This window comes from Emydura macquarii, unplaced genomic scaffold (assembly GCF_026122565.2).
Source record: "Emydura macquarii macquarii isolate MOO-44397 ecotype Brisbane River unplaced genomic scaffold, CSIRO-AGI_Emac_v2 contig_1363, whole genome shotgun sequence".
In the NCBI taxonomy this organism is placed as follows: domain Eukaryota; kingdom Metazoa; phylum Chordata; order Testudines; family Chelidae; genus Emydura; species Emydura macquarii.
Genome location: NW_027131500.1, coordinates 22,201,032 through 22,214,040, shown reverse-complemented (window position 1 = coordinate 22,214,040; position 13,009 = coordinate 22,201,032). Strand labels below are relative to the sequence as shown.

The following is a 13,009-nucleotide window of genomic DNA, read 5'->3' as shown; positions in this document are numbered from 1 at the left end:
GGTTCCTTTAAGTTAGTTTAAAATGAGGTTTCCCATCCATGCTTTTGTACCTAGTACTGGTTTCTGTGGCATGGAGGTCTCTTTTGATATTAATGAGGGACTGGGAACTGAGCGGATGGGGAGAATAGTCAGTCATGCCAAAACCCCTTAGGCTAAATTAATGTGTTCATTGCATCTTGTCACTCTGAGCACCAAAATCCATGCTTTAAATTCACAGGCAGATCTGCCATGAGTGTCTTTGTTGCAAGGCCACATGCCAAAACGTTACCCAACTTCTCCAGTTTTATCAAACACCCACTATAAAATAATGCCATATACAGAACAGCATGTTAGATGTTCGTGTAGCTGTGGAAAATTGATACTCTTCTACAAAGGTTTTGATTCTGCACATTTCTGCCTGAAGGAAGATAAAATGTGAGTTGGACAGGTTTATGATTTTAGAACAGATTTTGTGATTTTTTGGCAGTGTCATGAGGCTGTGTAACACTATAGTTGACTAGTTTTGTAAATCGTATGTTTGTTGTTAAGTGCCTTCTGTGTGTCTCTGAATGCTGTGTTGCATTGTTTTAGTGTTGATTTAGCTCTGGATATTATGTGAAAACATGACTTACTTGAGGATGCAGCTTGAAGGAAAGCAGAGATGAAGGTCACTAAACTGCAAGAAAAAATGAACGCTACAGTACTTTTAACTAATAGCAGAAATGGTAGATAGAAATGACACAGGAACAGTGCCTAGAATCTAAAGTGATGGATGTCTGAGAGAGCCAGGATATTTCTACTCTTTTAGGTAGCAGAACAAGATTAAATTACTGCATAGTCACTCTATAAACTAGGGCCAATTTCTACCTTTCAGTATGAATTCTTTAGCAGTTCTTGCAGATGTTGGAGAACCAAATGGAGTCCTCTGCTCAAATCTTTCTCCCCAGAACCCATGTGATTGTGCTGTGTAAGGGAACAGGAAGTGGAGAGTTTGTGTGGGCTGGGGGTGGATGAGAATTTCTTCCCATTTCCAGGCTGCAAAATGATAGCATATCCACTGTGTGTAACTAGTATAGTTATAGAAACTACTGCAGGTTCCTGTAGCCCTGAACCCGTTTTTTCCCTTATTACATAGGGAATGGCTGGTAGACTGGTCAGTCTGCTTGCAAGTACTGTGCCCTGACTCTTCCCCCATTTCACCTCCGAAATCCCCATGTGAATTAGGGTGTAAAGGAGCGTGGATGGAGTTGTATCTGCTTGCTTAATTGGGGTAGCTGGCTGCTGAAATTATTCCTTAACTCTTCACTGAGTGGAAAAACAACTTTCTAATCTGCTAATCTCTTTAACAAAACTACCAGCAACACTGCTATTCTATCATTTTGTTAGATAAAAAAAATTCAAGGGATATTGCAAATGCTGGCCATCCTAAAACATAGATGTAGCTTCTCTGCTTTGTAAGTGTATGCCCATAGACTATCTGCATATATGTCATTTCCCCCTTACTTTAGCATCTGAGGCCCTCAGAACCATTGAGGAATTATTTCCCTATCTCAGAAAGCTGCAAGGATTATTACCCTCATTTCACTGCTGAGGAATTGAGGCACAGAGGATCTGATCCACAGCCCATTGATTTCAATAGGTTTCAAGAGGGTCTGACTTGTCCAAAGTGACACAGTAAGTGTGGCAGAGCTGGGGATAAAATGATGAGTCCTAGTCTCCTGCTTTAACCACACATTTCTGTCCTCCTCCTTGCCTTTCTGCTGTTCTTACCTGCAGCTTGCTCATTAGTGTGGAGCACCATAAAATATATGCACATTCTGCTATCCCAGCTCACTAGAGAGTTGGATTCTAGTATATGTCACTATTGTGCTACTCACAGGGAAGAAGCAGGCTAGAAGTGTGGACTGTGTGATGCGCTATCCTTACCTATTATCATTTATTCAATAACATTTTTAAAATCATAACCAAAAGAGAGATTAGATATTTTTTGCTGATGACTGGTACTTTGCAGTTGTACAAAGGTGGATCAATACTATACTATTATACCCATTTTACATTTGGAGAAGCTGTGGCACTGAGAGGGTAAGTGACCAATGGAAGACGTAATTCAGTCAGTGTCATAGACAGGACACCTGGGTTAAATTCCTAACTCCTCTATAGCAACTAGATGCTGTTTTCTTCATGAATTAACTTGTGCTGTTTAAAAGTTATCAATGGGAAGTGGTAACTATTCAGTCACTCCTGACTGCTGTCTGACAAGCAGCATTGTTTCTGTGGCATCATAAAATTAAATTGCACCATATCTAGTTACTGTACCGTTAGCTGTCTTGGCAGCTAAGGTGCCACTGGAAAATTGAGCACTCATTAGCATTATATGAGACTTTGACAAAATTTTTCTGCCAGTTCAGTTACTTTACTGATAGTAGTGTTAATGACTTAAAATATTCAGCAACGTACCCAGACAATGTTGGCTGAAATTGAAAATGCTGCACTTGCATTCCCGGGTGTTGTGCAAAGCCTTGTTTCAGCAGATACTGAGCTTAAGGCAGAGAAGCATTTTAATCCTTTGTGTGGTGAATGGTGAGAACTGTAATAACCCGTGAAATGAGCAAGGAAAAGTGCCCCAGGGAACAGGTGGAAGTGTCTTGTAAAGGAGGAAGAAGGTATTTTAAATACCTATTAATTCAGTAGAGCACCCATATGTTTTGAACTGAAATGGTAAGCCTTTTAAAACTTAATGTACTGGTACATAAAACATTTTCACTGTTTGACTGCTTTCAATTTATTCATTGCACAACTTCCCCTCACCCCCATTTTAAAATAACACTGCATTGCTTTATATATTACTGTGTGATGTGAGGAAAGAACTTTTCTTAATTAATTGTGAAGATGCAGTTAACATATAGTACTTGTAAAATTGAGTCGTTGTAGCAAATGTCATCTTGTCTGAATTTCTTTCAAAATTTGTTTACTGTGTCCTTTTACTTTTATATATAATAAAGTTATTAAAATCTGCATTGTACAGTAGGGATGCACAACAGTTACCTGACTTCAGTTTCTACTAATTGCTCTAAGTGTACACTTCAATAAAAGTCTTTTTAAAAAAAACAACCAACCAACCAAACAAACACCCACTAAATTTCAAGTTAATTTTTGTGCTCGTAGGAGTGCCAGACTGGCAGCCTTGTATATTGAAGTTCTCCTTTTAGACATAGAAATTAGTGGCGGCAGTGCAAGCTTCCTTTCACCACCCTCCCAATATGCCTCAGTGGTAATCTAAAGAGACAGTGCGTCAGGGTGAGAGGGAAATTCTATTAATGAAACTACAAACAATATAAGTTGTAGTGGTGGATGTTAGCTTATGGACTGAGACCACCAACTCATAGTGTATTGGCCCATGAACTCTGTCTAGTAAAGATTCTTGGTTACTACTGGTTTTGAATCTGGCTTAAATGTGAAAATTTTTGTAACCCTTACTTACTGGTCCCTTAGTTTAGGGGAGGAGGGAATTTCCCATCCCACACCATGACTCTATAGAGCCCAAATGTCACTTCATGAAAGTAGAGAGAATGTCGCTCACCGTGAATAATCCCAATGAAATCAGTGGTGGGACTCCTCGCATAAAAAGGATCTCGGGATTGGGCCCCCAGTCAGTATGGGCAGCCCTAGTGTAAGGTAACAGTGTTGAATAGGTATAAACATTAAACTGGGGCAAGAGAAGCCTGGGTTTATTGTTATTCGTTTTGGTAACTTTATTATCAGAAATAATGGGTTTATGCAATTTTCTATAGATACCTCCACACTGTGGCGCTTCTTCTAATGTGAATGGCGTGCCTGAACAATTCCACTGCATAAGTCCTGAAGGTAAGATTAGTAACAATCTTTGCAAAATCTTTGTTCACATTTAAGTGACTTTGTTAGCTCAGTGATATTAGACAGCTGCTAGCACTCTGTCAGATTTTAGTCTTAGATGCTTGATATATCTAATTAGTACTGAATCTTGGATAAACCATTACTGCACTTACTATATCAAGACCATACAGTTGAGAGAGATTAATTTGATTCTAAATAATATTGCCCCTTTGCCACGTGGTAGCAGATTTTTGGGCCTTATAGGTCAGTTTTAAATTGGAAGACAAATCAGTGATGTATAGAGTCAGGCCATTATTTTAGTGTAACTTGTTTATTTACAAAATGTATCTACATCATGAGCAGTACACGAACCTCCCATAGGGGGAGGGTTGCCCCTGGCACCACCCCTTCCACATGAGGCCCTGCCTTTTCCACTCCCCTCCCTTGCTGGAGCCACAAGCAACCCCTCTACTGTGGCCGGAGGAGTCCTGGCCTGCAGGGCAGCCGACCCTAGCCCCAGCTTCCTCCCACTTTTGGGAAGAGGAGTGGCTGGGGCCATGGGGGAAGAGCCGGTCGCAACAGGAGGGGCCTTGAGGCTGAGCAGGGCCGGGGCCAGAGCGGGGCACACCTGGCTGTTTGGGGAGGCTTAGCCTTCCTGGCCTATGATACCTGCCACCCACGATTTACACCCCATTTCCTTGAACGGAGGTGTCCACAAAATGCACACAGGCAAATCCCTCTTGCAGAAACCTGGGCTAAAGGGACCCACTGTCACCTTACAACGAGGCCGCTGTCTTGAGCCTCTTTCTCCTCGGAGTTACCCTGGAACCTCCTGCTCAAAACACTGTTGACTCAGCTGCCTGGAATTTACACCTGGGAAACCCCTTCACCCAAAGCTCCTCACCTAGGTCACATTGTCTTGCATTTATCCTTCTTTTACGCAGTTGTTATGCTACCAACACACAGGACTTTCGGAAAAGGTTTCACTGTCGAGAGTGCTTTAATCCACACAGTCCTGTTAATGACTACCTGGATGCAGGGAGAGTTTCATCCTGAGTGTTTAAAATCAACAACTCATGACGTGCATGACATTAGCAATGGTTGCCATAGCAATGTCTTCATTAATGCACTCTTCTTATAACTTGATTTTAATATGTTACGAGTGGCAGCTCTCATCTAAAATTTGTCTTTATGTGTTGACTTCAGGATTGAGGCCCCCTTTACAAGATGATTTCTTTGTTTCTAACAATTGACCTTAGGTATTCAGCCAGCCAGCATTCAAGGTTTTTCACTCAGTCCATCTTTATAGCATTGGGTCCATATTTATAATCACATCCTTGCTCCCAAGCAACATTATCACCAGCAGCAGCTTCATCAAGTTTTTCTGGAGAAAGCTGTAGGATACAAAATGAATAACAAATCCTGCTGTTTGGTCAAACACCAGTGGGCACTTTAGAGTGATACAGTCAGGCTGTTCATGGAAATTATGAACACTATGTCTATGGTGACCCCGCCAAATTAAGATGTGTGCGGTTCGACTGGAACTGTAGTTTTCTTCATAGTGGCAAATTTTGCTGCTAGTGGAGCCATCAGGCCAGCCAGCCCTCCTATTCTAAATTTATCCTTTCAGTTCTGTAGGAGATTGGTTTATGAATAAATCTCTTTGGCATTGTGGGTATTTTGTTAATCTTTATTTTGTAATGACACAGCAAACTGTTGAGAATAGGGAGGATAGTAAAGCACTCTTCTTCTTCCTACAAAAATATTTGCAAATTGATGTGTCTAAATGTGTGAAGGGGAGGATTGTAGTCAGGGTAGGGGAACAAGACAAGAAAGTTAATGAAGAACTGGTTTTAAGGCCATGATCTTGTTTGTCCCTACTTTACTTGATATCTATTCAAATGTAGATGTAAGTGTTGACAACGATCTAAAACTATTATCTGTCTACCTTTAATAAAGCAATTAAGTCTTTAAAATGGGATGACACTATTATACACTAGAATTAACAGGTTTTAAGGAAAGGTACAAAGTTCTAAAAATACTAACATTAGCAGTTATAAAACTTACCTGTACTTTGACTACTATGACAATCTGGTCAAAAAATTCAGGAGATACAATTTAGCACCGACAAATTCTAACACACTTTCTAAATGACTGGGACCTGAATAGCTCGTTACTGAAGCAAATCGAAAATGAGATCCATAGGCAATATTGTCAGTAAAATGTAATCTGAGATTTTTTTCTCTCTTGAATGTTCTTGGGTTAATTGGACTACACAGCGAAAGTGTAATTGCAGTGTTTAATATGTGGGCGGTTATGCTGTTGCACCTTAGAAAAAATTTTGCCTGGGTGGTTTGGCCAAGAGAATTGTTTGATAGCCGCTGTCTATGCTTAGCAAAAAGGAGGAAAGAGTTGGGTTACATTTTTTATAAGTAGGGGCTCAAGCAACATACAATATGTTTTTATCTGAAATTGCTCCTCATTAGCTAATGAAAAAGACGGTTGTTATTGCACTTACCAAATTTTTGTTACTGTTTTCAAGGAATTGTAATTCCGTTACTTAGCCTTCTTTCTTTTTTGGGTTTAAGAAAAATACCAGTGAAAAATAAGGTATTTTAAAAAGAAGGGTTTTTAATAAAAAGCTATACGTGTTAGGATGTAGCTGGAGTTAGACATTTAACTGGAATTTGTCACTTTTGGAATTTCTTAACATAAAAATAACAATACTATATTAATATTTGTCCTGTACGTTAACAAGGGCAAGAAGGTCACATAGCTCTGATTAAGCTTTACCAGTTTTTTGCTCTTTTGAAATAAAAACAAAAGGACAAATTATACTGAACACAGCTTATTTTTACGTTCCTATTTTCTGTCTAAGAATTTATGTACACTGCATACTTGAAGTCTGGGGGGATATGCCACATTGCTGATATCTTTCTTCATCTTACATTATTGCCCTGGCCTTTTCTGCAGGTGTGAATGGAAACAAATTCCCAGGGTCATCCACTATTCTTGAGAAATACAGAGTGGGAAAGGTGATTGGTGATGGCAATTTTGCGGTAGTAAAGGAGTGCCTAGAACGGTAAGCAAGGAATTGCTTAGCTGTTTTTCAATTTTCTTTTAAGCTGTTGATTTCTCTAAATAAAATCGTGTGTGTGTGTGTGTGTGTGTGTGTGTGTGTGTGTGTGTGTGTGTGTGTGTGTGTGTGTGTGTGAGAGAGAGAGAAATGTACACACAGGTAAACATATGTATAAATATATGTTTATGGATAGAATGTATGGCAGCAAAAAATTCACAAAGACATGATAGTGCAAAAACAAAAAAGGAGAAATAAATATGGGTTATTTTAATGTCTACAGCAAAGAAACTTTGGGGAGAGAAAAGGGAGAGTGAAAATAATTCAGATAAAAAAAAAAACTACCAATCTCAGGACCGTATCAGTTACCCATATACTGTAATAGCCCTCCATGTCTGCGAACCATATAGATAATTTTATGCTGTATATAGTGTATTAGAAGAAAATTTCTAATCTTTAGTTTATGAACATGAGAGAGAGAGTATAATCCAAGACATGAGAAGAAATTAGGTAAGCAAGAACTATTTAGCAAGTTTATCACATGTAAAAAGTGTGTGTGTTTGTGTCTCTGTATATGCGTGTGTGTGTATATATATATGTATGCAGGTTTGAATATAAAGGTATTTGGGATTTGCAGTCCCATCGTCCGAGAATTAATTGTATATATCTATGTAGTTTTATAAAGACAAAATCTAAAAAAGCACCTAATCCAGGCTGTAGATATTAACAATTATTTAAAAACTCAAATCATAACAGAAGAACAAATCTAGCAACAACCAGAGCAGTTCATAGCAATAACCAGCAAAGTATCTTTGCACATGTCTCTTGGGGCCTCATCCTAACTCAGGAGTTCTGTGGCCATCATCTCCCTGCTGGCTGCTGCTCACAAGATCACTTTCAAGGGAGACTGAGGGTATGTCTACATTGTGGAGTGAAGTTGATTTATTTTAAATCAACTTTCACCTGCCGAATTTCAGAAGTCTCAGGAGTGTGATAACACCACACTCATTGCGTCAGGGGATTGCATCCCCACTAGCTGTGCTTGGGTCGACAATCAAAGCAGAGCACCATGGGTAGCTATCTCACAGTGCAACTAACCGCAGAGGCTTTGGGGAAGGTTGTCGTCCTCCCATGATGCAGCGTCCTCCCTCCCCCTTCCTTCTTGTTCTAAACCTAAACCCTTCAGTCTCTGCCACATGCACGCCATTGCTGGAGAGGCATGGAGCCTGCTCAGCTCTGCACTATCATTGTCGCAAACACTTCACGTCTTATCCTGCAGTATTTTCCACGGTGAGATGGGCCGCAGTGCTGAAAATTGTGGTGTTACTCAAGATGCCCTGCTACAAGCCATAGAACGAAACAATTCCGATTTGCTGCTGGCTGTCACAAACCATGTGTAGTCAGTGGAGTACCGCTTCTAGTCCTGGGAAACAAGTACTGATTGGTGGGATCGCATCATTATGAAGGTGTGGGAAAGGCAACTTCATTTGAACTCTGCACAGAGCTGTCCCCAGCCCTGAAATGCATGAACACTCACTTGACACCAACTCTGACAGTGGAGAAGTGGGTGGCCATCGCTCTTTGGAAGCTAGCAACACCAGACTGCTACTGGTCAGTTGGGAATCAGTTCGGAGTTGGTAAATCCACTGTGGGAGCTGTTGTAATACAAGTTTGCTGGGCAATTAATGGACTTCTGCTAAGAAGGGTAGTGACTTTGGGAAACATGCAGGACATAGTGGATGGGTTTTCCGCAGTGGGGTTCCCAAAGAGGTGGGGCAATAGATGGCACGCATATCCCTATTTTAGCACCGGACCACCTAGCCACAGAGTATATGAATTGAAAGAGATACTTCTCAATGATGTTGCAGGCCCTTGTGGATCATAAGAGACATTTCACCGACATCAGTGTGGGGTGGTCTGCAAAAGTGCATGACACACATCTTTAGGAACTGAGGTCTGTTCCAAAAGATGCAAGCAGGGACTTTCTTCCCTGACCAAAAAATAAATATTGGCGATTTTGAAATACCAGTAGTGATCCTTGGAGACTCTGCCTACCCCTTGGTCCCCTGGCTAATGAAGCCATACACCGAGCACCTGGACAGTGAGAAGGAGCATTTCAATTATAGGCTCAGCAAGTGCAGAATGGTGGTGGAATGTGCATTTGGCTGCTTAAAGGCAAGATGGTGCAGTTTCTTCACTAGGCTGGACCTCAATGAAAAAAACATCCCAGCAGTTATCTCTGCATGCTGTGTGCTCCATAATGTCTGTGAGACAAAGGGAGAGAAGTTCTTGTTGGGTTGGGTTGTGGAGGCAGATAGGCTGGCTGCCAATTTTGAGCAGCCAGACAGTAGTGCAATGCAGAGAGCCAACCACGGAGTGCTGCGCCTCAGGAAAGCCTTGAAAAATCGGTTTTGCAGAGAGACCTAATGTTTCTGAAAAATCTGTGTTCTGTCTTCCCTTCCCACCCCCCACCCATTTCCCAGCACCACAGCACTGTGCTATCCCCCTACCCCCCCCGTACTAATCCCTGCAGTTTCAATAAAGAAAGAGTAATGATCTTTAAAGCAGTAAATATTTATTCTTCATCATTTATAGTGGAAGGAAAGACAGTTATTTCAACACTTTGCATGCATTGTAATGGGACTGTGCGGGGACACAGAGCAAAGTTTCAATGTGCAAACAGCAAACAACATAGTCCCATTTCTTAAAGAGGCTGGCACCTCTTTCTGCTCCCCTCACCCAGCATGGAGTGGAGCACATACTGCACTCTGCTCAAACTCCTCTTAAATCGCTTGGGTGTGGGGGCTAGGAAAGAGTATGTGAGTTGAGAGTTTTTCAGGGGCTCCAGAGGGAGTCTGTCTTGCCGCTGCTCTTCTTGAAGCTCAACCAAAGGTCTCAACATGTCCGACTGATCCCTCATTATGTGCAGCATTTCATCCTGTGTTGCATGCTCACATTCTTGGACTGCCTTCCTGTTCTCCATGTTCATTTTCTCTGATAAGAAATCCACCAAGCTCTTAGCTCTGTGTCAGCAGCCATGGAGACATTCATTATCTCCATGAACATGTCATCCCAAGGTGTTTTTTCTGCCTTCTAATCTGCAGCAGGCGGTCAACAGGAGTAGTAGATGCTGAGCTGAAGGCTGCACTGTCCACTGAAAGGCAAGCAAAGCACAAGGTATCCATTGTTAGCTGGCCCCATAGATGAAAAGCAATGTTACAATGTAAAAATAACTCCCCTTTATATTCCCAAGGGAACAGCAGACCCGCATACTAATCTCTACCTATTGCAGGGGTTGTAGTGCCATTCCAGCCATGGTAAGTAAGGGGCTGATACAATCCATTTCAGGGAAATCCCATAGTGCATGCTGCATAAGTCCATAGTTCCCCAACCAGGAGGATTGTTGCACCCCCTGACCCTCCCAAAAATTGGTTTTTGAAAAGGTGGTACAAAGGGTGTGGGGGTAGGGGTGATGACATTCTCTCAGGCGAAGCCATATGCGGGCACCCATCTTACGACTTCTAAGACCCATCGCAATCACGTGCTGTCTTGTAACTTGTGGTTTACATACCCCAAAAAATCTCCCCGGCAGAGGAAAAAAAACTCAATTGTATGGAGTGGGTACTGCAAATTTGCACCATCTTCCCTAGGTGACCATGAGTGATGATAGTCTCCTGAGGGTAACAGAGGTGGAAAGGGAGGATTTACTGCAAGCATCTGGGTACAGGCCTGGCCCTTATGCTGCTATGCTGTGTTCCTCGATGATGTCTGCACAATTAATAAGAGAGTGGCAGGGGAAAGTGTCCTATCGCGGTGGAAGAAATAATACCGCTCTCCCCAGAAACCTTCTGCAAAGGATCACAGAGTACCTAAATGAAATTTTCCTGGAGATATCCATGGAGGATTCTCGAAGCATCCCTGTGCACATAAATATTCTTTTCCAGGTGGAACCCCTTGCTTGGGTGAACTAACAATGAGGAAGACTATCCTTACCACCACACTCATTTTTTCCGCTATGACAAGAAGCTGGACTGGGGAGCTAACTACAGAAATGAGATTTGCAGTACATACTCACCAGATGTGCCTTCCCTGGCATCTCAGTCACTCGCGGTATCGTCCGGCTGGGCTGTTCTGGGGTTAGAAACAGCTCCTGGCTTTCCCTGTCGCCTGGTCCCTGTTCTCCTCCTCATCCACAGAGTCCTCCTTGCTCATCCTGATTCCCATGTCTATGCTGCATGGCAGTACAGTGGTGGGGGTCACCTCCAAGAATTGCATGCAGCTCCCCATAAAAGCAGCATGTCTTTGTTGATGAGCCAGAACGACTGTTTGCCTCCTGAGTTTTCTGATACGCCCGCCTCAGCTCTTTGATTTTAACACAGCACTGCTGCACATCCCTCCTGTGCCCCTTTTCCGCCATGCCGCGCAATATCTTTTTATAAATATCCAAATACCTTTTGCTGGCTTGCAGCTGAGCCAGAACAGATTCTTTGTCCCACAGACCGATGAGATCCAAGACCTCAGGTTTACTCCAGGCTGGAGCGTGTTTGGGGCATGCAGTCACCATGATCAGTTCTGCTGGCAAGCTCTCTCCACGCTGACAAAACAGGAAATGGGAATTCAAAATTTCCCGGGGCTTGAAGGGAGGGGTTGTTTCCTGTGTACATGGGCCACAGTGCAGCAGAGTACAAAAGGGCAGAGTGGTCACAGCAGAGCATTGTGGGATAACTCCTGGAAGCCAATTACATCAAATTACGTTGCGCTCTGCCTACACTGCCACTCATTCAACCCAAACAATTTGATTTCAGCACTACGCCACTTGCAGAGGTGGTTTTATTACGTGGATTTTCCCATGATTTAAGTTGATGGAACTGACCAGCCAGCAAAGAGGCAGACATTTTATGATTGACGGAAGCCACGTTCCGTCAACCTACCTTCGAAGTGTAAACCAGGCTTTAGTGTATGGAGGGGAAAGCAGAATAAAAGACTGCAAACCAGGTCATCTTATTTTATGCTGCAAACTCTTTGCAGTTTTGTGAAGTGGTGATGCTGTGGTTAACAGCCGTCTCCCTCCAGACCAGCTCCCTCATGACCACAAAGTAATCCTGTGCAGGGCTATCGAGAGGGGAAGTAAGATGGGCATGCCCTGCACTTCTGCTCTCCTTTTTGCATGTTTTCCACCACATTTCACCACTATTGCTAATGGAGGGGACATGCTCTCAATATTGCTAACTATTTCTTAGAATTATCTGACTCTGTCCACTGATAAAACAATTACATGGGTTTCTTTGATTCGTATTATTTTGAAGAGTCTCCAACTTTGTCCATAGCAATGTTTTTTGTTCCAGTTAATGCCTGTGAGAGCCTTGAGGCTCACAGGAACAATTCTCATCATTTAATCACTATTAGCAGGTTTCTTTTTAAGGATTCATAGGAGGCTTTATGTTCAGAAGCTCTTGGAGCAAAAAAATCTTAATTAAGAAGTGAAATGTCTCTTCATAGTTTTAACAGCTGATGAGACTTTTCGAAGATACTTTTGTTGGCTGTGTCTAGGTGAGTCAGAGAGATGTCAGAATGTGCTGGCTATCACTGCTGAACTAGTACCTGTATTCTCTTCTTCTTGGGTTCCTGTGTGTTGACTTTAAAAAATGACCCATAACTCTGCTGCCAATATTATGGTTTCCCAGGAGTTTAGTTTCTTGTTGCTATATCCAGTTAATTCCTCTCTATTACCCAAACAAATACTGGCAGCCAGTACACCAAAACCCTTAGGACCTTTTCAACCTGATCTAGCCCCCAAAATAAGCAGTGACTACTTGCAAATCCTCCACATTCTTCCCAGTTAGCTTTCTCCGCTTTCCAAAAAAGCTTTTAAAAGTAAATGCATTTGGAACCTCAAGCCTTTTCTCTGCTCAAAACTTTCTCTACAAATGCAAACACCCCTCAGGCAAAAATAAATAAACCAAGCAAAAAACAACTTGTAGGTAAGCCAATTTGAAATAGAACTGCCCCTGCCAAAAACTGGCAGAGACTTATGAACAAATGAAGCAAAAAGCAGAGCAATTTGCACACTCAGCCCTTAGTCTGGCCATTGTGGATTTCTTT

At 42.1% G+C, this 13,009-nt stretch overlaps 1 protein-coding gene across 6 annotated transcripts in view; it reads left to right on the top strand.

The window, feature by feature from the left end:
• DCLK2 (doublecortin like kinase 2) overlaps positions 1–13,009 on the top strand; it is a 134,820-nt gene that overhangs the window by 85,294 nt on the left and 36,517 nt on the right. For all 6 annotated transcript variants that reach the window (XM_067551914.1, XM_067551913.1, XM_067551917.1 and 3 more), the window contains 2 exons: positions 3,771–3,843; positions 6,805–6,913. In XM_067551914.1, coding sequence (XP_067408015.1) covers positions 3,771–3,843; positions 6,805–6,913 — 182 coding nt within the window. The remainder of the gene's footprint in view (positions 1–3,770; positions 3,844–6,804; positions 6,914–13,009) is intronic.